The sequence below is a fragment of the Mustela lutreola genome, chromosome 4 (assembly GCF_030435805.1).
Source record: "Mustela lutreola isolate mMusLut2 chromosome 4, mMusLut2.pri, whole genome shotgun sequence".
Classification (NCBI taxonomy): domain Eukaryota; kingdom Metazoa; phylum Chordata; class Mammalia; order Carnivora; family Mustelidae; genus Mustela; species Mustela lutreola.
Genome location: NC_081293.1, coordinates 24,562,418 through 24,588,169, shown reverse-complemented (window position 1 = coordinate 24,588,169; position 25,752 = coordinate 24,562,418). Strand labels below are relative to the sequence as shown.

Genomic DNA, 25,752 nt, shown 5'->3' with positions numbered 1-25,752 from the left:
TAAAAGAAAAAAAAAAAGACATTTTCTTTCCTCAAAACCCAAAAACTTCATGTTCCTAGTAGCTCCCACATTTGTTTGCACATCAAGCTCTGTGAGAGAAGGTTTGTGCTGACCTCCCCCACGTTCCCCTTCTGGAACTCCATAGGCTACTTCAAAGATGGGCTAGAAAGGTTCTATTTTGTTGTTTTTTAAAGTTTCCTGAAAGCATAAGAATCAAAAGGGAGTGAAAGCTTCTGGGGGTAAACAGGAAACCCTCCCTGCTCCCTAACTCTGCCCAGGGAACCTCACAGACTTCCTGAAGTGAAAACAAACACCGTGACCAGTTTCTACTCCTTGCAAGAATTTAATTCTTCCTTCAATATAAATAAGGCAGCACGAAACACCGAGAGTTCTGCTGCTTTGTGCTTCAGAAGCAGCTTTGGTGCATAGAAGATCCAGCAGGAAGGAGGCGATCTGCAAGCAGCTGTCCTGCTGAGTTGTCATCTCTGGATAAACAAGAGGCCAGGAGGTCAATTTTCAGTGAACTTTCTCCTGGAAGCCAAGGGGAGGCCGAGGGAGGTTCACACTTGGTCTCAGCTTCTGGAGTCTGGTGTCCGCCTGTGGGGTCTCCTCCAAGCACAACAACATAAGGATAAGGGGGTGAGGGCAGGCAAGGCATGGGCAGTAATAAATACGGACATTCACCCCGATCCTGGAAACAAATCACAACTGAACAGGGGGCTTGGGGCTATTGCTGGGGGCCATACGGGTATGATCCTTCCCAGCGCTGGGGAGACAAAAACCCAAGTCTGCGCAGTCTGACTCCAGCTCACACCAAAGGGTTCCTACGGCCTCAGTGCCCCATCATAGCTGAACCTCCTGCTGCAAGTGAACCCTGTCGGGCACATGGTCCATCTTCCAAAATCCTTGGGGCCAGGTGAGAGCACCCCTGGATGAGGGACAGGATCCTCTGCAGCTCGTGGTGAGCCCGATACCCCATGGAACAGGGTATTCTGCTCAAAGGCCTGGCCAGCTTAAACCCTGGAGGGAAACCCAGGTGCACTCATTCTTGCCTCTCCCTTGGCTTGCTGGGTCAGTGAGGCAGTACCATGGGAGGAATTCCCGAAGGGACAGCAAAGCCACAAGTTGAGAAGTGGCTTCCCAACCCCCCTACCCACGCCCGGAAATGGGCCAGGTCCCACTGCAGGCTCTGGCGCCTGTCCCGTGACCGCAGCCCCCAGCAATGCCGAGGTGATCTCTTTGGGGTTGGGGGCTGGGGCGGCACTGTTGTCCCTGTGTGTCCCCAGACAGCTGAGCCTCTTCGGGTCTTGCTCATCTGTGTGGCCAGCAAGACCCATCCAGAAACGGGAGGTTCTGTGCCACGAGGGTGCCCCCTGGAGTGAACAGGTCTTGGGAGCAACAGATGGAGCTAGGTCTCCTCTTGCCTCCAGGCATGCTTGGCTCTAGGACTGTGACGCCGCCGCTGAGGAGCACTCCAGGTTATGGCATCCCTCCCTCACTCCTCAGCTCTGCCGTCTTCTCCGAACTGGGCACCAGAGGCAGACCCCAGCACCCTGGGGACACGTTCTACCCTGCGCCCCCGTCACCCTGTGTCTCCTGCATCTTCCGCCTTCAGTACCTGCCCTCCCTCAGCACAGGCATGGCCAGAGACCAGCTGTGGAGCTTGTCCCCACTACGGTGCTCAGGGCACAGCACACTGTGGGAAGGGGTAGGGGAAGGGAGTTTACCCTGAGTGAGACATGTAGCTGGAAAAGCGGCCGACGGAAACTTCTCTCTGCCACCAAGTATCCACTTTTGGGCAACAGACATTGGCCCCTTGGGGCCCTGAATCTCTTCTAGGTCTTTTCTCCAAATAGTTTAAAAAACGGTAGCCGCATTTGGACCCTAGTAGTGCAGGCTGTGGATAGAAGGTGGCAAATTCCCACAACTGTCCCTGTTGGTGCCTTGGCTGCGATGCCTGGGGTCAAGCCATTACTGGGGACAGGCTGCAGGGTCTTAACATGCACCCCCGCCGGCATTCCTGCAGATCCCCTGTTGATATTTAAGTCAAGCCTGGACCCGGGACGTCAAAAATGACACCCGAATTGATGTTTACATTGTCTTCAGCTTGGCGTCCAGAGAGGATTTCGTCATCCTCTTGGCCGTTTGTGGTGATCCAAAAGTAAGACGCAAAGGATCAACCCAACCCAGACAACCATCTCACCAGCAGGCCCCAGTGGCATGAAAGCAAACCAGCTCGGCCAGCTTGGAATCCTGTCTCCTCCATGCCGTGGGGCCTGGCTTCCCCGGTGGGCTGAGCCGTGGCGCGCTACGAAGCCCGCCGTTCTCCGGGGACGGGGCCTGCAGGTGCTCCCAGAGGTGTGGGCCCATGGGGCGCCCTGCGTCCTGGCCCCCCGGGTCCTGTCCGCCCTACAAGACAACAGCTTTGTGGGGTAGGCTGGCATGGTCCGCGGGGATATGGAGGGAGTACTCGCTAATAAGCACCGGCGCGTTCTTGAGCATCTCGTAGAAGGAGTCCACCGTCTTCCGGTAGAGACTCCGCTGCAGGACGAAGGGCAGGAAGAGGTTGAGAGGCTCAGCCCTGCGAATGGCCTCAGGGAGTCCCATGCCCTCGGGTGCCTTGCGGTTGCCGATGAAGAAGTGATAGAGTTTCTTCTCCAGCAGGCTCTTCTCCAGGAAGCGGAGCAGCTCGTGCAGGCGAGCATCCAACTGGCTGGCCTTCCAGTCGGCCGGCCGCCGGGACAGCAGGAGGTGCAGCAAGGCGGTCTTCAGGTGGTAGCTGCTCAGGCCGCTGGGGCCGGTCAGGCGGCTCTGCTTGGACAGCAGGAAGGAGGCAATCTGCAAGCAACTGAGGTGGCAGGCCCCCTCGGGCAGCGCCTTTGAGGTCATCCGGAGGAAGTGTCGCTCGTAGACGGCAAAGGACAGGAGCCAGTCGGTGCTGGATGCAGGGGTCTCCCCGGACGGCTCCCTGGGAAGGTGGGAGACGAAGTACAGGTCCGAGTCGTCGCACTGGATCACAGGAATCAGGTTGAAGGGCATGAACTTCCCCGAGCGGAACCTGATCTTGAGGGAGCCTGGGAAGTCCAGCTGACTGAAGGCCAGGTCAAACTCATACTTGTGGGCAATGCGGTGCCAGGCTCTGGTGAGCGCCGTCTGGAACCACGTCATGACCCGCAGTGTGTCCAGGTACGGGGAGCCTCCAGCGCACAGCAGGGTCTCCAGCTCGCTGCCGGGCCGCGCCGGGCCGTTCCTGCCGTGGAGGAGACACAGCATGTCCTCCCCCAGCGTGGTCTTGCCGCAGACGCAGCCCCGCGCATCCTCCGTGGCCCGCACCACCTCGATCCGGCCGTAGCCCTGGCGGCCCAAGGGCACGGGGCGGCGGGCGCAGCAGAGCTCTGGGCGGAAGTGGTAGGGCTCAGGCGGCACGAAGGGCACAAAGAGATGGCAGAGCAGCGGCTTGTCCACCTGCCAGTTCTCGTACATGCTGTCCACGCCGATGAAGTCCTCCACCTCCATGTCCGTGTCCCGGTTGCAGAGGCTGCGCAGGGCCTCCAGCAAGTCATCCACGAAGCCTTCCACGAACTCCCGCGTGCGGGCCGCGTCGGCTGTGGCGCCCCGAATGCAGCGCTCGGAGAAGCGCTCGAGTGCGGCCTTGCTGGGCAGGGTGAGGCCCCTCAGCTGGGCGCCCTCCAGGCCGGGCAGTTCGTCCTCATCTCCGACTGGGCACTCCGGAGAAGGCCCGTCCTGGTGGTCCTGCCGCCACACCTCGATCACCAGGAAGAGGATCATGCAGAGGGTGCTCCACAGGTCCCAGGCCGTGCGGGTCTCGTTCTGCTGCTGGCCCTCCTCCGCCAGCCGCTCCAGGGCCTCCTCCTCCGCCGCCAGCCGGGCTGCCTCCTCCTCCAGGCGGAGCTGCTCCAGCTGCAGCTTCTCCTGGTGCGCCTGCATCTTGAGGATGATCTCCTCCTCGCTCTCGGGAACCGTGGCGTTCTCCCGCGGGAACAGCAGCGGATGGTTGATGATGGCTGTCACCACCACCAGACACACCCGGAAGAGCCCCAAGGCCATGGCTGGAACTTTCCTGCTATACAGAGACATGGATCAGGATCAATGGTCACACCCAGCTTCCGTGCACAACGCTTCCTCCCCGGACCCTCACACCAACCTCTGTCCCATGGGTCCATCTGTCCCACCCAGTGGATGAAGGTCACACGGTTCTCCTGCCTGGCCCACAGTCCCCACCCCCTGTGCTGCAGCATAGCCTTGGAAGAAAGAACTGCAAAGTCCTTGCACACTAGCAATCCTGGCTGAGTGACTCGCAGAGGCTGTCCTGTTTCTGTCTGCCCAGTCCTTCCCCCTTCTGGAAGCAGCGATGCACTTTCCCCAGGAGCCAACCCTTCTCTGGCCCATGTCCTATGGCTTGGGTGGGGATAACCCCACCCCCAGATCCAGGGGTGAACATATAGCCCAGGCCCAAGCCACTCCACACCTCTGCCTCCACAGTGTGGATTCAGCCAGAAGCACAGGACCTCCCTCCGGCCAATGGGAGGGACACAGAAGTGGGATTTCCTAGGACTGATGGGGAAAAAGACTTGGTTTGCCAGGGAACAGGATCATGGCTTGGATGTGGAGGGGACGACTCTCTATACCTCAAAGGGGGGTTTGCTTGAGAAAGATGCCAACAGACAAAAGCAATTTCCCTGGACCCAGCTATGCCTAAAGCCATTGCTTCGAGTTTTAAAGATTTTATTTATTTATTTGACAGACAGAGATCACAAGTAGGCAGAGAGGCAGGCGGAGGGGAAGGTGGGGAGGGGGGAGCAGGCCCCCGGCTGAGCAGAGTGCCCGATGTGGGGCTCCATCCCAGGACTCAGCTCATGACCTGAGCCGAAGGCAGAGGCTTAACCCACTGAGCCGCCCAGGTGCCCCTGCTTCTGGAGTTTTAAAGTCATGTAAATCAATAATGTTTTCGCTTTAAGTCAGTTTGAGTTGTTTTCCTATACTTCAACCCACCTCTCCCCAGTGAAGTCCTTGTGGTTAAGAACAAGAAGGTGGAGTCCCAAGGCCAGCCTTGTCACTGATCAGCTGTGCGCCCCTGGGCACGTGAGCACACCTCTCGGAGACCCAGTTTCCTCACTGGAGGAGAGGAAAGCCATCGTACCCCCAAGGGTCACAGTACTGAAGGACGTGGTGACCCACGCAGAATGTGTTGTGGCACAGTCAATGGTACAAAACATGGGTTCACTGAACAGCATATGTTTCTGAAGCAGTTTGGGGCCCTTGTCTTCTCCTACTGTAAACCTCTCCTTTGGATTTGTAAGATCTCAGTCCAATTTCAGACACTGACCTCCCGGCCTTCTTCTGGGTCTCTCCCCAGGGCAATCTTGGAGAAAACCAGAGTGACCGAGTCACTGAGTTTCCTTTCCTGAGTTGTCTAAACATTAAATCTGACTTCTTAATTGTGAAGGGAGACACTCCATTCCTCCAGGACAAATGGATTTTTTAACTCTCAAATGATCTCAAGGGAAGGGCTAACCCCTTACAATCATGGGAGTCAGATACACAGAACCTTGGCCCCATCCCAAACCAATGGAACCAGAAGCTGCATTTTGATACCATCCACATTAACATCTGACAGCCACAGTCTTACAGGGTAGGCCTTACATTATACCCTCTCCTCTCCCAAGCAGGAACCTTGGGGAAAAACAGGGGCCTTTCCCATACTTGCCCAGCCCCCTTTCTGCCTAGGACTTCAGTGAGGACAGCAGATGGCCAAATGACATTGTGGGACCACAGAGAACACAGAGGGCCCCCGACCCCCTGTAAGCCAAAGCATGCTGATAGGAGCTTCTCCACTCTGCTTGAGCCCCATTCCCTAACCTTGAATTTACACCCTTAAAACCATTTTTCCTGGTTCTTACCCTAATGGTGCCAAGGAACAGGGACATGGCATCAGGTGAAACACGTCTGCAGGTTCTAGCCAGCAGGGCCAGGATGTACGTGACCTGAGTTGCCACCCGTAGGTAGAACCTGCTGCTTAGATGTGATTCCATCCCGTACACGGCTGGACTCACAAGCAGGAACCAAAAGCGGGTCCACCGGCAGCAGAATTCAGCATGCACACACATTCAGGCCTCGGAGGTGAACTTGAGGAGGAGACAGAGGGCAGGAGAAAGTGTAGGAAGTCAGGCCGGAAGGGGTGTGGGGTGAGGAAAAAGTCCAGGGGGAAGCTAGCCAGCTTTTCTTCCCTATGACGAGGAGCGGCTTGCTAGATAATTGCAGAAACAGGTCAGCCCTGGTTTCCACACAAGGGAAACCTCAATGGAAAGTTTTGCCAGGGTGGTCCGAGCCAAAGCCGCGAGGCTGGCTTCTCAATGTGGATCAGGGTTTTAAGATCAAGGCACGTAGGGCTAAGCACAGCACCAGACAGAAGTCAGTCGGGAGAGAATTTGGAGGTTCTGAGGCCCTTGAGGGCCCCTGTACTATAGGCAGCCCCCTTTGGGCCCAGTAGACCCCGACAAGTCACAGTCCCAGGCCTGGGCAGCCCCTGACCAGCCTCCACGCCAGCTCAGGGTAGGAGGCCAGCCAGTGAGGAGTGGAGCCATCGTCAAGCCTTAAGACCAGAAGTCTTCCTCCTCTTTCCCCACCAGCTTCCACAGGGCTACCTGTGGGCACCCTCGTTCCTTGTTCAAGGGCTCTAATGGCCTCCTTACACTGGGAGAGGTGACATTCAAATCCCCAAACCAAGTGGGGCCATTGACTCTGTATGCTAGGGGTTACAAGGATGGATTCTGGAGTAGACAAGACAGGGCTAGAAGTCAGCACGGGCACTTACTAGCCATGTGACCTTGGACAGATCACTCAACTTCTTAGGCCCTCAGTCTCTTCATCTGTGAAATGGGCATAATCATCCCTGAGGTTGTAAAGCTTCAACAAGATCATGCATATAAAGCCCTTGGCAAAATGCCTGCCCCTGTGTGAGTTTTCTCATGAAAGGGTGTCTGTGATGGGACAGGGAAACGCAGTGACCCTGCTGGTAGGGGTTCTTGAGGAAGCACGCAGATGCCCCCACAAGGGGCTCTGGCAGGATGCAAGCAGTAACACGGACAGGAGTAGGGTTATGAATACACACACCAGAGCACAGAGCACAAGGGACATGGGCTGGGCTGACAAAGCAGGAGGAGCCTGGGCTCTAGAAGCAGACAGGCCTGGGTTTGAAACCTGACTCTGCTCCTTGCCAAGGGGTCTTGCTTCTCCAGGGCTCCAGGGCTTTCCCTCAGAGACAGAGCTATCAGCAGACCCTCCTTCCTAGGAAGGCAAGAGTTACGGGCGAGAATCCATCTCAGGTGCTGGGAGCAGATGCCCTTCCATATTGGCTCCTTCCCCCCAGGCCTCCCCAGGCCTCTATCTTCTCACCTGCTAAGCACACCAGCCCTGCCAAGTCCCGGGGGTGTGGAGGAAAGCACGCTCAAAAGTGCTTTGAAGGCACAAAATGCTCCTCTAGTGTAGCTGTCCCTTGGCACACCACTCTGCCCACCCTGCCCCCCAGCACAGGGGAGAGGCCTTTGGAGCCTTGGATCCTCCTGGAGGTGGAGCTCTGACTCACTTCTTACTCGAACCAACAACTCCCTCCCAGGGATCAGATGAACTCCCAGGTGTCTTTTTGCTCCTTTAAAATCTGGACAAGCAGGCTCTGCCTGTGGATGGGGAATGGGATGAGGCCGCTCATTGATCACTAGATCGGACCAAGTTGGAACCTCTACTTCCCCTCCCCAAACCAAGCCACAGGGAACACTGCCCTGGGGGCCACGGGGCCAGAAGAATGTGAAGGAACCAGAGTGGTGTGACTTTTATTGGAGATCATGGGGACAGACTGGTACCTGGGAGCCTCTCCTCAAACCATGGATACATATGCATGTACACACACACACACAAACACACACCCCTTTCCCAAGGACCCCGTTCCCCAATTTCAAAATTGTCCACCTCTGCCTTGGCCCAAGGCTCTTACCCCTACTGAAGCTGCCCCATACGTGTGGCCCGAAACACCCAGTTGGGTTCAGCTTAAAAATGAACTTGGGTCACTCGGAGGGCTTTGTCTGTCTGCTTGCCAGGAAGCCGGCAGGAAAACTGCTGAGTTCCTCTCCACCCCCGCCCCTGTCCACAGAGCGTGGTGGCCCATGCAGGTCACAGCTAAACTTAGCCTGGCAAAGAGCCAGAGTCACGAGGCAGCAGGGGCTGGGCCAGAGGGCTGCAGGTGGTCAGGCCAGCCAGTGGTTTTCTCTGACCTTTATTCTGCGCCTGGCCAGAAGCCTCAGACTGGGGAAGAAGCCCCAGATGGCCTCTCTGTTCCCTGGGCTCTGTCCCTCCTGCATCCCCCACAGCCTCCCAGCACCCCAATCAGAGCTTGGTCCAATGAATGCCACGCGGAGTTGTCTAATAGAGATATGCCTCCATTGACCAAGCCTTCACTAGGACGTCCTGGGTACACAGTGACCCCCTATAACCGAAGTGGGTGTTATCCCTGCTTCACAGGTGGGTAAACCAAGTCCAAGAAACAAAAAGCCATTTTCTAGCCACACGACTAGAAAAGGCACAGGTGCGTTGAGATACAGTCTGTTCTGTTTCCAGCTGGAAACCCCAAGTTCTTTCCACGGTGCTGTGTTTCCAGAGCACCTACTGCGTGCAAGGAACATGCTGGATGCCACAGGGCTCACGCAGCACAGCAGCCCAACATGATCCCAGGCAGGAAGAACAGCACTATCCATACGTGGAGGCAGAGAGCCACCAAGGATGTCACAGGATTGAACGGGCTGGGAATGTTAATGGCGCACGAGCAGCAGGGGACAAGAATGCAGAGAGAGTCTCATTTCTGTTCTTTGGGGGCCCCTCTTTGTCTGTGGACCTTCCCTGTGTTCACTGGCTGGGGAGATGTGGCTGTGTGAGCCTTTGGCTCCAATCCACGTAGCCCCCTCCTTCGAGACAGAATTCCTATAGCAAACCCGAAGAGGGGAGAGCCTGTGTTCATCCACACTCCCGACCCATCACCCACCTACTCCCACCCAGGGCTGGCTGGCTGTGGCCTCAGCAGCAGGGGCGCCCAGGACCCATTTCTCAGCAGCCAGCAGTCCCCTGGGACAGTGGTTCTCCAGATGTGGTCCCCAGTCAGCAGCACCACGTGGGACCTCATGAGAGAAGCAAATGCTCAGGTGCAATCCCAGTCCTGCTGATCCGAAATTCCAGGGCTGGGGTCCAGCACCTATGTTGTCCTGAGCCCTTTGGGTGGTTCCAGTGCCTGCTCAAGTCTGAGAACCAGTCCTGCCCAAGCCTGGCAGGCCTCCAGGGAGGAGGAGGGTGCGGTTCCTGGTTCTCGAGGTGTCCCAGCAGCCCAAGCCTGCAGCTGTCATATGCAATTAGCTCTGCTAATTACAACCACCCAGGCACCCTGGCCCCGCCCTGGCTCCGCCCCGGCCTTAGCATCATCTTCGGAGCTGAAAGGAACAGCTGAGGTTGTTTCCTTATAATTTTGGAATAAAGGAGTTGGGTTGATGGCAGGGGAAGCCACCTGCAGCCCAGGCCCTGGGGGGTTCCTTGGGTCCCTTCCCACTGCTTAGGCTCTGCACCCTCTGAAGAAGAAGGGGCCAAAGGAGATGAGCAGTCAGTAAGTTCGGGCTGCACCCCTACTGTGCGCCTGGTCTTATGCTGGAGTCCCCAGTCCTTGGCGAGGTGGGTTCTGTCTGGGGGCAATAAAGCCACACATTGAAGGAAGTCAGAATTTAGTGTTGTACTCATCTAAGCCCCATTTTACAGATGAAACTAGAGAGACTTAATGAGGAGATGAGACTGAACAGGAGGGTGGGGTCGAAGTGGTCCAGGCAGACAGGCCCTCCCAGGAATTTCTGGACAGACAGACAGCAGAGAAGGGGAGGCAGGTGCTCGTGTGCCCGTGAACAGATCAATGTCCAAAGCTAAGCCCTCGGCGAGTATTCTGTCGTTGATTCTCAGAGCACGAGTTAGGCAGCTGCAACATCCTATCTTGTGAAGAGACTGAAGGTCGGCCAGGTCCACTGTGTGGCTTCAAAGGTTTCCTGTCTGCAGTGGGCCTGTCCCCCTCCCTCTGCACTCCCTCCGCCCTTCCAGGGCCTGAGTGAGCCCTGCCACCTACCAGGCATCAGAGTCAGGAGGGGCGACCACCCAGCTCATTGGGGTTGGCTGTGCCCCGAGGAAACAGGACTATAAGAAAGGACAGGTTGAACAGAGTTTGACCTTGAGCCTTGGGGGTGGAGTTTGAGCCCCATGAGCCAGCAGTCTGTCTGCAGCCCTAGTGAGGCTCTCCTCCTGCGGTCTGGCCTGTCTGATCCCTGCTCCCATGCCTCTTCCTAGCGGAGCCCACGCTGCACACCAGTGTCAGCTTCCCTGCCCAGCCCAGTGGCACCTTCATTCAGGGCTGGCTCAGGGGGCCGTCTTCCGGGAGGCTGCCCCTTGGCGCAGGCCTCCCTTGCCCTTCTCAGAACCCTTATAGGTCAGGCCACCTTCCTGCTCTTTCCTTGTGTTTCTCTGCCTACCAGTCCCTAACTTCCTAGTTAAGAGTTCCAGCAAGTTCCAAAAGCTGAATGTCCTCCTGTCTCCTCCCAGGCACCAGGCTGCCCAATTTGTCAGGCTCCCAGTACACCAGTCAGAGCTGACTTCTCACGTGTTAGGGAGGAGATGGTCGCTGTGGGAGTGACATGTCCCTACAGACTCCTTCCTCTTCACCTTACTCAGGGATGGGGGTGGGTAGGGGTGCAAACAGACTCAGCATAGATGGCCCCCACCCTTCTAGGACAGGGGTCCCCCGCAGGAGAGCAGAATGGCCTCGGAGACTGGCCCAGGCCCTAGCAAGGGGATCTCTTGCTGAGGTTCCTCTCTGCCTGCAGCCCCGTTGGGGGTGGGGACAGAAGAAGGGCTGAGCAGCACTGGGGAGGGTCTGGGTCCTGCGGCTTCAGGTCTGGGTAGGAGAGGGAGGGCAGGCAAAAAAAAAAAAAAAAAAAAAAGGAAGTGAGGAAAGAGGAAGGAAGAGGACCAACAAAGCGTAATTGAGAAATGGGTTGAAGGCCGAGGTTCTGGGCCCCCCCGTGTGTCTTCTCCTCCGTGTCCTTACCGCCACCCCCATCGCCGTCCACCCCACCCCCACCCCTGCAGAATCTCCATCTTGGCCTCCAGCCAGGCTCGCCTTCCTCCAACCTGCCACTTACAGGACACTGGGCTCCTTCCCTTCCCTCCTTTCAGCCATGCCTCCTGAAGGCAGAGCTGTGAGACCAAGTGTGGGGGAGGGGATGGGGCGTAGTAAACGGGCAAGGCCGCGCATGCGAGAGACCCAAGTGATGGGCCCGGGATCAGCTGGTCCCACACGCGTTATCTGAAGGGACGAGCCACCACGTCGCATGCGTTGTGATTTCTTTTTTTTTTTCTTTTTCCAAGAGAAGCCAGAAATCTGAATTTTATCAACATCCCTCAATTTTACAAGGTCGGTGCTATTTCAAAAATTCTTTGAAAACCTTGGAAGCCAAATAAAATATGTCAGTAGGCCACTTAAGGCCTGTAGGCCTTGGTCCCCGGCCCCCTCTCTGTGCCTCCCTTCTCCTGTCCATTGGCACTCCCCACCCCCTAGTAAGCATCCTCAAGGCTGCCCTTGACCCTGGTACTCTCCTCACTCTTCCCTCTCAGCAATACCACCTCCTACTATTTCCTCTGTGACAAGAACTCCCTGAAATAGCCCCGCCCCCGGCTCGACCCTTCTCCTCAAACCCAGTCCTGACAGAATTCCAGCATCTCCCAGTCATCCCAGCAGCCACCCCCAAGGTAATCATGACCGGCATTTATGAGGGCTGGCTGTGGGCCAGGCCTGGGCTAGGGATTTACACAAAGGCTTTCTCCCAGCCTCTCCAGGGATTAGAAGAAAACAGAGACTGTAGCCTAATGCGTATGCATTACAGAGCACCGCTGTTACTGTCTAAGGTCTTTGGTCCCCACGACTGGACAACTGGACCCCGAATGCTCCTCCCTAGCCCAGGGGAGATCCCACACTGGGCTCAGAAGAAGCAGTGGTGAAGACTGGACCCTGATCGGGGTGGTGGAGAGAGCAGAGACAACCTCTTACCCCACCCTGCCCACCATGCCCAGTGGAGGAGAGCCCATGGCCAAGTTTATGCTGTGAGAGGAACGGCCTTCTTGCCAAGGTGATCTCTGTGGTCATGGCTCCATGGCCCCACTAGCCAGACTTAGAGGGTGCCCAGTCACACCGGCTAAAGCACTAAGCTTCCTCAAGGCCCACTTTCAGAAAGGGAGGGGTTTCCAAAGTCACCAGGATGCCAACCCACCCTCTAGTCTGGGGTCATGGAGCTGGTCAGCCCAAGTGCAGGAAGGTCAGGGGCCTGGACTCCGCTGATGGGGGTGGGAGAGCCCACATCCTTCCTGTTCCCGCTCTTCCATCAGCAGCTCATACACAGATGGAGAAGGCACGGAAGCCATCCATCTCCCAGGAAGGACATGGTGTCCTCCCGTCCAGCCGTGCAGCCTGATGTCCCCAAGGCACGTCCTGGGAAATCACAGTGTTCTGGGACAGACAGATGGAGGCCTGGTATCTCAAGCTAGGGAGCTTATAGGCCCCTGAGACAGGAAGGGGCTCTCCTGGCCGCCTTTTGTCTGGGTCCACATCCAGATTTCTCTCGCCTGTTCTCCCCAGCACACCTGGAATCCAACAGCTGCTGTGATGGGTTGAATGGTGACCCTCAAAAAGCTAGGTCCACAGGCTAACACCCAGACCCTGTGAATGTGACCTTTCTTGGAAGGAAGGGTCTTTTAAGTAATTAAATTAAGGACCTTGAGCTGAGCCCCGCCTGCATTCCCCAGGTGGAATCTTAAGTCCAGTGACAAGGGTCCTTATAAAGAGAACAGAAAAGGAGCAAACAGAGAGGAGAAGGTCATCGAGACCAGAGGCAGAGGCGGAGGCGAAGCTGTGCTAGGGCCCAGAAGGCCTGGAGCCACTGGGACGGGGCAAGAAGTATCCACCCTCGGAGCATTCGGAGGCCGCATGGCCCTGCGGGTAACTTGACCACAGATTTCAGGCCTCCAGAACCCTTTGAGAGGTTTGTTTTCTGTTTCACCACCCAGTTAGTTTGTGGTATTTTGTTAAAGCAGCCTTCAGAGACCAACGCAGTCTCGGAGCACAGCCTCCTTCCCCACCCCCACGCCCCCGCCACCTCTGAGGTTTGCTCTGCACCGAAGCGGGGGGCTCCCTAGCCTGGCTGGCAGAGGCCTCTGGAATCACTTCCTCTGAGCCCTCCCTCACTCCCAGCCACGCCGGTGGCCTCCTCGTCCCTGGAGGTCTCTCTTCATCTCATTGGGTTCCAGTTTCCATGTGACACGGGTCAGAGCTTTAAGACTGAGGTTCAAGGCCTGGCCCCACCTCAGTTCCTTCCCACCTGCCCTGGCCACTTCCGACTGACTGTCCCCTGAATGTTTCCTATACTGCACCCAATTCCCTGTACTGTGTCCACACCGCACGACCCAAACCCTACCTGATGGTCCTCACGGCAAGCCTATCTCAGAAACTGCCTAAGAGCCTTCCTGATCCCTCTTCACTCCCCAATTCCTGAGACGAATCCTTCTTTCTTGAAAGGGCTTCATGAACAAGCAGACGGCCTATGTATTAAGCCCTTCTGAGTGTGGGTAAGCCTGGTGCCCTGTGCAGAGGGCATCTCTGGAGGTGTCCCAGAGCAGGGACCCCACCGTGCTTGCCCTCCCCGTTGGGTAGCTCAGCTCACCAGAGCAGCAGCAGTTTCACAGGCAGGGGTCCACGGAGCCAAGAGGCGGAGCATTCACTCCGAGAGTCTCACAGAAAAAGAGCAGAGAAGCGAGAGGCCATGCTAGGCCCGCAGCTCCAGACCCTGCCATCCTATCAGAGCGAGCCCCTGAGCTCTGGTTGTAACCCCTGACTTCTGGAGTTGGAAGGGCTTCTCCTGACTTTCCCCAAAACGCCTGGCAGAGACCCAAGGCAGGCCTGCCTGCTCAGGGCACCAGGGATGCGTGCCATCCTGGGGACCCACCAGGGCGCTCACATCCTGCACTCGGAGACACCCGCTCTCAAAAGAAGCACCGCACACGTCCTCCATTCTCAGGAAGGATGCATTTCTCATAGCCAGGGCGCACCCCATCAACCCCCTTGACCCCCGGATTCCCACCTCACATTTCCGGACCTGAAATCACAGGGGCGTGTTCACAGTGGAAACCCAGAGGTAACGAATTCCCACAGTGAAGCAGCCCTCACACACCATCAGATGTTGGCTTGGCTTCAGCTAGTGTTTCTCAGACTTGCCCTGCGCCTCTGGGCCCCATCTTGCCCACACGAGTGCTGGCGAGGAGGGAACACGAACACCCACCTCAGGCAGGGATGCGGAGGCTCCCAGACCCGTTGGGCCCCTTCTCTGCCTCCACCCTGCGTTCTCTACACCCCCTGCGTCCCAGCAGGGCAGTGAGTGCTCCAGAGGAGCCACATTTAGGCTCGCAGGCTGCGGGGACAGAAAGCAGGCTCCAGATAACAGCAAGTACGCAGGCTCAGTGGGGAGTGGGGAGTGGGGCGTGGGGAGTGGGGAGGGTCTTCCCACTCTTCCAGGGGGCTGTGCAGGAAACAGTACAAAGGAAAACAAAGTGGAGACAAAGCCCTCCCTTGGCCGGCCTGCTTCCCCTCTCACAGCTGAGCTGGGGATGGATGGAATGCAAATGAAACAGGCTGCTGGGCGCCACCTTCCTTGTGATCCTTGGAGGAGAACAAAGACGGACCAGCTCACAAAGACAGCCCGGCTCCGGGGAGGCAAGGGCCCCCCAGGACTTTCCCACAGTTCTCCCCCCTCCCCATCCTGCCCCGTCTTACTCACGCCCAGCTTGAGGGATTCTGGCCCCCACAATCCCAGCTTGAAATCCCAGACTGTTTGCCCACCCTGGTCCCCTGGGATTTGGATGGTACAGGACACAATGCCTGTGCCCCAGCAGGGCAGGGGGACAGAGAGATGGGGGTGGGGGAGACGGGGTGGGGAAGAGGAAAGGAAGAGCTCTCAGCCTCCTGTGTTTTACACACACACACACACACACACACACACTCTACGCCTGCAAAGATCTAAAACCCCTTTCATCTTAATAAAGGAGAGCAGCAAGAGAAACAAAGGGAAGAAGGAGGCCAAGCCAGCTGTGAACCGCTCAGAGCTTGTAGGGGCCTCTCTGCTGCAGGAACCTGGGGGGAGCAGCGGGACCGGAGTCGGCCTGCCCGCCCGCTCCAGGGCACATCAGTCAGGGCGAATTGGCCTCGACTCTACGTTCGAGAGCGGCTGGCAAAGTTACCCCTGGAATCGTCCAGGACTGCAGAGGCCTTTTCCCTGTGACTTGGACAAAATGACGACGATGACCACAGCCAGCCGCAGGGATGGGATGATGCCCGCGCTCTGCCCTGGCTTCTGCCTGAGGCTGTGCCTGGCGCGCAGCAGGGCCCCCTGAACCAATGACAGGGGCGAGCTGGTCGGGCTGCGGCAGGCAGCAAGCAGGCCCTGACACCGCCAGGTTCACAGGGACATGCTCTGCCTTAAGCCCACCCAGAAAGAAATAGGCCAAGATCTTCAGCTCAGAAGAGCTTAACACTTTGCAGAGGCTTAGTGTACAGTGAAGAGACCAGACTCCACAGTCAGAGGGCCTGGGTCGGAATCCCAAGTCTCTTGCTTGGGGTGACCACACTACCTCCTTCTGGGCACAGTGGTCCCAGACACAGTCGTGCTCCGTAAAGGACACGGTTATCTGTCTCACTATGGGTGATGAAGCCAGGTCTCCCCTTTGTTAAATCCTGCATCTTAGGGACTCCTCTGGGGAGATGGGGGTGACCGACATCCCTGCAGCACTCCAGAAGCCTGGGGACTTGGCCTGGTTGTCTCCCCCACCTCCCTGTTTCTTCAAAAGGCCCCAGGAGCTGCCACAGAGGGAGAGTAGGAAGCTCAGCACCTGGGAAGCTTCTAGTTTGCTCTGCACTCCCGGTCTGGCAGTATTAACACTGATGATCCTCCAGGTCTTTGGAGGACCTGGCTGGAGAATCCACAGTGGGTCCCTGATGCCTGGCATTCAAGGTGCAGGGGTTCCTTGATGCTCGCTGAGTGAATGAAGTCAAGACTGGGGAAAAGAAAAACGTGCTGCTTTTGAAATGGGGGTGTAGTGAGAGATCTCTGATGAAGTCACTTCTAAGGCTTTTCTTTCTGGGAGCCGCTCTGCCATCAGAAAAGCAAAGTGCTAACAATGGTAAGGGCCTTGGGGAATGGGAGCAAGAACCCTTCCAGATGCAGCCTGGAGACAGACCTTGGCCCCTTCAGGTCAAGATGGCCTTCTGCTAACTACAGGCTGACTCACTACCCGTGTTTACCAAGAAAACAGCCCAGGAATGAACCCTGGCCCAAGTTTATCTGACCCCCAGATGCTTCTCCCCTTGACGGCCACTTCCTTGCTTGAGAGTCTTACAGAAATATAAGATAAGTGCAGGATACAGAATCTGAAGCAAACTCAGGAAAAGAAGCAGAGAAGCAACCCTTGGTGGAGTGGCAAGTAGGTCTCCCTTTCTGGAAAAGAACAGACCAGCCCTGTGGCCCGGATGCCCCATGGGAGAGTTTAAAAAACAGCAGCCAATGCGGGACATTTACAGAGATTTAGGCATTGTGTGAAATACTTTACAGGTCTCACCTGCACAATAAACCTCAGAAAGAGGAACTATCTGCATTTTACAGATAAAGAAACTAAGGCATAGAGTCATTATCAGTGTTGGGATTCGAACTCAGGACTTTCAAGCCTCTGATTTTCCCATCATGCTGTGCTGCTCAGTGCCTGATTATCCGTGAAATATTACGGATGGGCTTTCCTGTACCCTTTGGAGCAAGGCAGGTGATGGTTTAAGTGAAATCTGGGCATGAGGCAGGGAATCAGACTCAACGAGCTTTCAAGGCCCCTCCCACCCAGAGATTCTGGGTGTGTGACCTGAGATGTCGGAGATGGCTTTTCAACTGAAAGGACAGTGTGCTGGGAAAAGGAGGCAGGGCCCTTCTGACTCTGGACAGTACCTTTTGCTGGGAGGCATCAGTGGCAGTTTTGGGACGGCAAGCAGGGGTCGGGCCTAGGCATCCTCTGTTCTTTTCCCCTCCAGCCCCAGCTCCCCATGGTCCTGGCTCTTCAGCAGTCCTGCCCTTTTACTGACTCTGGAACAAAGTCTAGCAGACAAAGGACCTTTTCATGAACTTCAGGCGGGTCCCCTGACTACTACCAAGAAGGCTATTGAAACAGGCTCCCAGGAGAACATTTTGTTACGAGCACATGCTTTTGTACCAACAAGCAACTAGAATTATGACAACGCCCTCTGTATGGTCTGGCGCAGGTTAGGAGGAGACTCTTGTGTACCCACTTCAGGGAAATGCCCTGGGGGAGAAAGTAGGAGCAGCCCAGAATGGCTGCAAAGCTGAGCCCTCCTCCCAGACAGCAAGCGCACCACTATGTCATCCACCTGCGAATGAGTCATTTGAAAACTCTGGGCTTTGTATTTCTTCCAGGACTTCCATCTGAGGATCTTAAAGTGCCCTGCATATTCTCTGGTACTGGCTGCTCCTATGCCCATTTAAGAGGCGGAGAAACTGAGCCCAACTGCTAATACCATAGTCACAGCAGGAGGGGGCCTGAGTAGGCCATCTGCCTGTTGTCGTCTCACCTCTGGCACTCAGCCTGTGGGATTCTGTTCTTGGACAGAACACAGGTGACACTCACGCCCGTCCTCTCTCACAGCACTCCCCAAACCCTGAGTGTATCTCAACCACCTCCAAACCCCTTTATGAACTGCTAGGGAGGAAGGGGTCCCATGGCTTTAGTTTAGGCCAACTTGAAATTCTATGAGGCATGTGAGGCGAGGGGTGAGCTGTGAGACGTTGCTTCTGTTCCCAGCTGGCACCAACTCTTGGGGCAGCACATACCCAACACTCCTCTCCTCTCCTCTCTGCGTATTGTTGATTATAAAGCTCCACGAAGCCAGTGAATCCTGAGCGTGGTCACTGCTTTGCACATTGTCGGTGCACAACCAATACTCATACAATGAATGAAGGCTCTCTCTGAAGTCAGTCCCTGTAGCGAGGATGTGGGCAAGCTTGTTTCCCACTTCCCTTTGGCGGTGAGGATGGAGGAGCAGGGAAAGCCACTTTTCCGAGTGCCCTATCACGGATCCCTACCTCCCACTGTTCCCTACCAGATTCAGGCTGTAGAAGGGAAACCCAGGACCACGGAAGCTGCCAGAAGCTACTATAAGGGGTCATGCTCTTTGCCAGTCACAGCTGAGAGAACTCAACAAGATTGCAGCCCTCAGTGATGAGCTCTATTCCCTTGGGGTAAGGCCTAGCGGAGGCCCAGAGACCTACCACCAACCAGTTTCCAGCCGAGACCTCTGCCCTGCAGCCCCTCCCTCTTCCCCTTGCCCAGCCCCTGAGAAACACACCTGTGGATGTCACGCCTTCCGTGCTCCCTCCTTTCAACATGGGTCTTACAGTTGGGATGGGTCTTATTCCTCCTGGTCTACCTTAAGGTGGAGGTGAGGTGTTGCCGTGGGCAACAGTGATGTCACCTTCCAGGTGCTTCCATTCTGCTGATGTCACGGGTTGGGACACTCCACCCCACTCGGATAGAAGGGGAATACGCTTTCGATGAGAAAATATCACAGGTCCCAAACTGCTGCAGAGGGCCTACAGACCTCTTAGGCAGCCCCAAACAACCCTCTTCCGCTCCTAGAAAACCTAACTCTTCTTTTCTCTCTGGAAGCTTTGCCTGTTCAGACCAAGCCTCAAACCTGACTTTCCCTCCCCCAATTGGTGGAAAGGTGGGGACAGCAGCTTTGTCCTCAGCTGTGACCAAACCACAGTGAGGGCAGCAAAGAGATGATGAGCTCTTTCCTTTGAGGACTCTGGGACAGTCTGGGTCCCTACAGCCTTGTTCTTTGGCCATTCGTCAGTGGCCCTAAGGGGAAGGCTGGGGACCCAATTTGGCAAAGAATGTGGATCCTCAAATGAACTTGACCGTCTTGAAGAGCGCATAGAGGTCTGTGCCTGGCACGGAGCTCAGTGCCTTCTACAGGTGTCCTGTGAGTGATCATCCCCTCTTTACCAGTGAGAAATCTTGGGCTCGAAGGAGTCAAATCACTTGCCCAAGTACCAAGAATACCCATCAGTTGAGCAGGGGGGAAAGGACTCAACCCAAGCCCACCCTGCTCCAGAGACCACACGGATCACACCTCATTGGCGCGGTGGCACCCGGGGACAGTCGCTGACTGAAGATGAGCCACAAGGGGCCTGGACAGAGATCACATTTAAATCCAGAGAGGCCATGTGGGCGACCAAGCTGAGCCGAGGCAGCCAAGGCAAGCGATGCCTTATTACTACTACTTCCCGCCCATGCTGGCACAGACACCACTGTAAGGGGTCAGTGTGGGGTCTTCCACTTCCCCAAGCATCTGTGGTGATTAGGGACCATTTTTCTTTGTTCTGTGCTTGGCTCACTGTTGACCCATCTAGGCCACCCCACCAAATCCTTTTAACTTGCATGTAGCGTTTACCCCTACAGCTGCGCCTCCAACCCTGAAACTGTGAGTGGTTAAGTTATGCAAATGAAACTCTGTGTAGCTGGGAGCTAATGCTTATAAAGCACTAAACAAATTAAGTAAGCAGAATAAAAATCGCTAAATTATGCAAGAGGAAATGGAGACATCCTATCAGGTCAACAGGGTCCCTGAGACACTGGCGTTGGAGACCCACACAGCCAGGCTGACTGGAGTACTGGTCTACCTGGCAGGTATTTCTCCACTGATGAGAGGGCCATAAAAGTCAAGAGAGCCCCGTGCTATTAGACAACCCTCTCCCTGTCCTTCTTAGCCAAGCATGAGCTGCCTGGATCTTTGGATTCCCACGTGGTTCCCGCAGGATGCGGGGACCAGATACCATCCAGTCTGCATGATGGTGATGGTCACAAGTGTTCCAAATTTAAAAACTAGCATTCTAATTTGCACACTCACTTCTGGGAGTTTCTTGAGGTGACTCAATGGTCCAGGTCCAAACCACTTGGAAAATTGTGGAGATGAGGTTTCAGAGTAGGCACAGCTAAGAGCTAGACTTGGGACAGGTGACAAGATCTACATAAATACCACCCTTTATGGGAAATCTGCTGGGTACCAGCTGGTTCTTCCCAAGAGATTTTGAGGAATCCTCATTAGCTGAGAAGTTAGTTTATTTAAAATACTGTTTATAGGGACGCCTGGGTGGCTCAGTTGGTTGGGCATCTACCTTCAGCTCAGCTCATGCTTCTGGGATCCTGGGGCCTTGAGATGGAGTTCCACATCGGGCCCCTTGCTCATCAGGAAGGCTGTTTCTCCCTCTGCCTGATGCTCCCCTCCCCTGCTTGTGCTTCTCCCTCTCTAATAAATAAGTACATTAAAAATAAATCTTAAAATACTATCTATAGATAGTATGTAGTAACAAGCTTCATTCCAGCTAATTAAGTGCTAAAATGTATGGTGTGGAAAATAAGCTATCATATATATATGAAGGTGTGAAATGGAATCTGGGGAAAGCTTTCCTGAACAAGCTTAGGAAGGGCATCTGTGGGTGAACAGGGCCTGGACAGGGAAGGGAAGAGGGAACAGATGGGAACTGGGGGGTGGGCAGTGCTGGGACAGCAAGTTTGAACACTTGCCACCTTGTTCCACACTTGGGGGCATTTCTTGCCTAGGTCAGGGGCCCTGCCTAGCTGTGGCCTTTTCCCTCTGCACCACACCCAGGTGGCACCTACTCATGAACCTCATGTCAGGCCCCAAACTGGATTTGCCACCTCACACTGCCCAGCAATTAAAAAGGAAAATCAGTTGCTACTTGGGCCAGGCCTCCTAGGAGCCATCAAGGCTGAGCGTGCTCTTTTTCGCCTTTCTGCCGCCAGATGAGTTTTCTGTCTTTCCTCCATCTGAGCAGAGAGTGGGTATTTCTGCCTTTGACAAAGAAAAAAGCAATTGCTTTTCCCTTCCTCCCACAAGGGCCCTCTACCAAAGCAGCATTCTTTTCTTTCTTAAAAAAGATTTATCCATTTATGAGTGAGAGAGTGAGTGCAGGAGAGACAGCATGTGAGCAGAGGGAGGGGCAGAGGGAGAGAGAGGATCCCAAGCTCCCAAGCAGACTCCCTGCTGAGTGTGGAGCCTGCCACTGGGCAGATCCCATGACTCCCAACATCACGATCTGAGCCAAAACCAAGAGTCAGACACTCAACCAACTGAGCCACCCAGGCGCCCCCCAAACAAGCTTTTTATGATTAACTTGCTTCTTGTTCTGTGAATCCTCAGTGATTAGGACTCAGCTTCCAGGCTCCTGAACACTTCCCTGCTCTGTGCCTTAGCTATCTATACGGGGATAACAATGCCTTCCTCATAGGACTACTATGAAGATTAAATGACTTAATGAAGGTAAAGTGTTTGGGGTAGGGGGAAAGCCTGGCAAATAAATGTTAAGCCTTCAATAATGGTTATCAGGGCTGCTGTGTATGGTTGCACAGATGGTGTACTGCTCAAGAACACCTGGCCAGAGTATGGTAAGGATGAATCCAGCTCAGATGCACTTGTCCAGTTATGTGCCTTGGCCATGTCCATCAAGATGAGGCCCCAAGTGGTATCCTAAATGTCACCAAGGTGCCATCATCTTGCAGAGAGGTACATCTTATTCTAATTCATGTAAGGAGCAGAATATGCCAGCAACAGCCTTGGCAGTTATAATGAACATCCCTTGGCATTCTCAGATCCCCAGTAAGACTGAGACCAATCTATCTGGGATAAACTTTCAGCCATCAATAAGGACCGGCTCCTCAGCTCCCCAGCACTCTAGGACACTTCTTTGTTAAAACCCCACAGGCTGCTCTACTACTTCCTCATTACTGAGGGGACTTCTCAGCCCCAAAGATGGAGCCACAGTTTCACCCCCTGAAGGGACTTGCTCCTTCATAACTGATGATGGCCTGCGGTCTCTGCTGACAGAGATGGACAGTGCATTACCAACTGAGGAGTCCTAGTTGTTGGCAAGTTACTCCTTACTTCTGAGTAAGATCTGTTTCCCTGTTTCTCCTAATCAGCGAGTCTCTTAGGTCAGACAGAGCAGGTCTTCTCCTCTTCTCAAGTGACAGTGCTGGAGATTCCTGAAGGCCACAGTCTCAACCCGCTCGCCTTCTCTTCTCTGAGACAAATATTGCCAGTTCACTCCCTCCCTTCTCTCTCTCAAGATGTACTTTGCAGAACCCACTACCTTGCCATCCCCACTCCTCTGGACCAGTTTGGCTTGGCAGTGCTGTCCCTTCCAAGAGCTGGCAAGGACCACTGAGCTGGTGCACTCCAGTGGCCCAGCACTACCATTCTGGGGGCCCTGCTGGTCACTGCCTCCCACTGAGATGTGTACCTCCTCCAGCAGACAGAATCCCCCACCTTCTTTCTCTTTACTGACCCCAGGGGCTTCAAGAAGGGAAAAATACCAAACCAGTTTTCTCTCTTTCTCTGTTCTTTTTAAAGGTTTTTATTTACTTATTTGAGAGAGAGAAGGACACATGTGAGAGAGCACAAGCAGAAGGGGGGACAGAGGGAGAGGAAGAAGCAGGTTCCCCACTGAGCAGAGAGCCCAATGTGGGGCTAGATCCCAGGACCCTGAGGTCATGAGCTGAGCTGAAGGCAGATGCTTAACTGACTGAGCCACCCTGGCGCCCCCCCCCCCCCAAACCAGTTTTCTCCCAGGCAGTACTTTCTCAGGTGGGCAATTTTGCCAGAAGCCTCTACTGGAAGTTCTTCCCTGTTCTTGCCCTCAGATAAAAAGCTTGCCCCCATACCCTCTTCTTTGTTTCCCTTTGAGCACTGCAGGAGCTGCGAGGCATTCCTGGTAAGGTGACAACTTCTGGGTTGATGGCATCGGGTTAAAAGTTCAGATCCTGACTCCCTGAAAGCCAGAGCTTAAAATTGCTGCATCTTCGAAAATTACGGAGCGAGGGTATGGCATTGGAACACAAGCCTTTCCATCCATCCAGAGAGAGCAGAGAGTCAGTGTAACCACTTTACGGTTACCCACAAGTGGAAAATATGAGGGCAGAATGGCCTGGAGCAGCAGCAGGCACAGGGAATTAGCAAACAATGAAAGCCACTTAAACACGTAGGCTGGAAGGAGGACTCCAGAGCACAGCCCATTATGTTATTAATAAAGAGATGAAAAGCAGCAATTCGACCTGTTGCCATTTTCACAGCTAACCTGGACCTGTGACTACACCGGGCTCAGACCAGCTTTACCTGGCAGCCTCTCTGAGGCAGAACTGGTTTGTAAAAGGGAAGGGCCCTGGGTCAAATTCAAGAGTAACAAGTAATAGGATAGATCTCTCAAACTGATTTAGATCCCAAAGCCCGGAGTCTAGGATCTGCCAGTATCTGGAGCTCTTTTAGTTTTGAAGGCGGTTCCTTCTCGCATCAGGCAGAAGATGCAAAAGGCAACGTGTGGTCCCTGAGTGGCTCAGTAAAATCCTCTCCCTTCTCTTGGCGGCACTTTGGTTTTTTATAGAGGATCACTGCGGAAAGGGAGCTTGGCCCTGGAGCTTCTGAGACTCTTCACCTGGAAGCCAGAAAGCTAGAGACTCCGTGGAAGGGTGGGGAGGGAGGGGGTTAAGGGTCGGGCGGCAGAGACTTTGTGTAGCCGCCAGAGAAAGTTCCGCACAGCGTGGGGTCTCCTCCACTAAGAGTCCCGAAAGAGGAAGCTGTGGAGGCTTCATCCGGCCCCCGTAACCCCAAAGCTTCACTACCTTAAACCGAGAAAAAAATAAGCTGCGCTCCTCCTGCCTCCTTCCAAGGCGGGGAAGGAGGCCGGGTGAAGAGCCGGGTGACGGTCCCAAGTAACGGATCGCCGGGCCACAAGGGACCACGCTGCGGCCTGGCTTCGGGCGCCCGCGGGAGGACCGGCCTGTCGCGCGGGGCTGCGGCGAGGGGCCCCGGGGTCCGCGGCCGGGGCTGGAGCCGAGACGCGGGGGCGCAGGACGAGCGCGCGCCGCAGAAGACCACGCGGTTGGGTCTCCCAGGCGCCCCCGCCCCCGGCCGAGCAGCAGCCCGCGCCCCCCGCGCCCCCGCCGCGACCGCAGCACCGCCTACCCGCGGTCCTCTTCCCCCCACCACGCGAGATGGACGCCCCTGCACTCACGCTAGCCTTCGTCCCGTTCGGGGTCGCGGCAGGGACCGCGCCAGCCCGGCTGCGCGCGCGGATCCCCAGGGCCCGGAGGCCGCGGCTCGCGGGCGGCTTCGGCCAAGCGTCCAGCCAGGCACTTTAGGGGGACGGGGGCGGCGATACCCCGGCCGGCTCCCGCCTTCTGGCCTCCATCAGCGCGGCCCCGAGGGCTGCGGAGTTACTCATTTCCTGGAAGTCACAGAAACTTTTTCCTCCTTATAAGAACAAAACACCCGCCTCTACTCCTGGCTGCGGAAGCTTCTTAAGGAGGACCAGGTGGGTTGCGGGGGCCCGGAGCCAGGGTCGCCACAGAGGTCGGCCCATTGACCCTCCCCTCCAGAAACTCCAGAAGGGTCAGCATAACTGGAGGGTGACGGGGAGAGCCGGGCTCCGGCTACTGGAGCCAATCGGTGCGTGTGGACAGGGAGTCGGGGAGGACGCCCTTAAAAAATCGGTCTGGGCCGGCGGGATGGAAGGGGTTAAAGCACTGCCGGACCGCCGCGCGTTTTTCCGCGGCGCGTTTTACAAGCGGCGGAATCCCAGGGGCCACCTCTTTTGTCCTCGGGAGGGAAATATAAATCGAGACCCGACGCCGGCCCTTTTCTTTTTTGCGGCCTGAACGGAATGAAGTAACTCACCAGATGGAACGAGAAGCCAACGCTCCGTCGCCTTCCTCCCCGAGTAAGCCGGCACAAAGGAGCCTGGCGACCGCCCGCTGCCGTCTGTAGAGGGCGCTGTGGCGTCCGGCGCGTGTTTACGTCCGGGGAGTTAGACGCTGTGGGTGAAGTTAGGCGCGAGGGCACTGGGGGGAGGCCAGGAAGGACAGCGGCCGCACTCCCCTGGGGGGCCTTCGTGGCTTATGAAGTCCATAAAGTCCATAACGTCGTCTTCCCCCCCTTGTGGCCTCCTCCAGTGTCACAGCCGGTAGAAGTGGCCGGCGACGGCTTGAATCAATCCTGCGTGAAGTGGCTTTGGGGGAGTCAGACACCCCTGGGAGGACCTTGGGGTGAGATGAGGGGAACACACCGTCCAAATGGTTATCACCCCTGCTACTGCTGTTGGGTCCTAGATCACCTATTGGCTTTCCTCTTGGAGCCCGCCAAATAACTTCCAACACTCGCCTGGAAGACATTAAGCTGAGTCTCAAAGATAAACAGGCAGTGAGACCAAGTGCTAAAAATAGACCCCCTGGCCCTTGGCCCAGGTTACTCTTGTTTTCCAGCGTCTGCTGTTGCTCCTAGCGCTTTCCTTACGTCGGGGACAGTTGTGGCAGAGTCTGGGCGGCTGTTAGGGAGGGGTGGGGAATGGGCTTGTAGGGGCCAAGGACAGTCTGCCCCAAGATGGGCCAGTTTGGCAGGAACCTTACTTATTTTGAGCTAGAAGCAATCAAACCCCAGGCAGATTCAGGAAAAGCTCCTTACCTCAACCCCATCAACAGCCTGCCTGC

At 55.7% G+C, this 25,752-nt stretch overlaps 2 protein-coding genes across 2 annotated transcripts in view; one reads left to right on the top strand and one right to left on the bottom strand.

Moving 5' to 3' along the window:
• Window positions 1–323: 323 nt before the first annotated feature.
• ITPRIP (inositol 1,4,5-trisphosphate receptor interacting protein) lies at window positions 324–19,312 on the bottom strand. The gene is given in 3 exon segments (XM_059173266.1): window positions 324–2,443; window positions 2,446–4,081; window positions 18,536–19,312. Coding segments are annotated over 2 exon segments (1,758 nt in total). The 5' UTR covers window positions 4,069–4,081; window positions 18,536–19,312; the 3' UTR covers window positions 324–2,308.
• A 3,976-nt stretch (window positions 19,313–23,288) lies between these two features.
• The window catches only part of CFAP58 (cilia and flagella associated protein 58), a 122,469-nt gene continuing 120,005 nt past the window's right edge, over window positions 23,289–25,752 (top strand). Inside the window, exon 1 of the mRNA XM_059173265.1 lies at window positions 23,289–24,581. The gene's annotated coding sequence lies outside the window, so the exon portion shown is untranslated. The remainder of the gene's footprint in view (window positions 24,582–25,752) is intronic.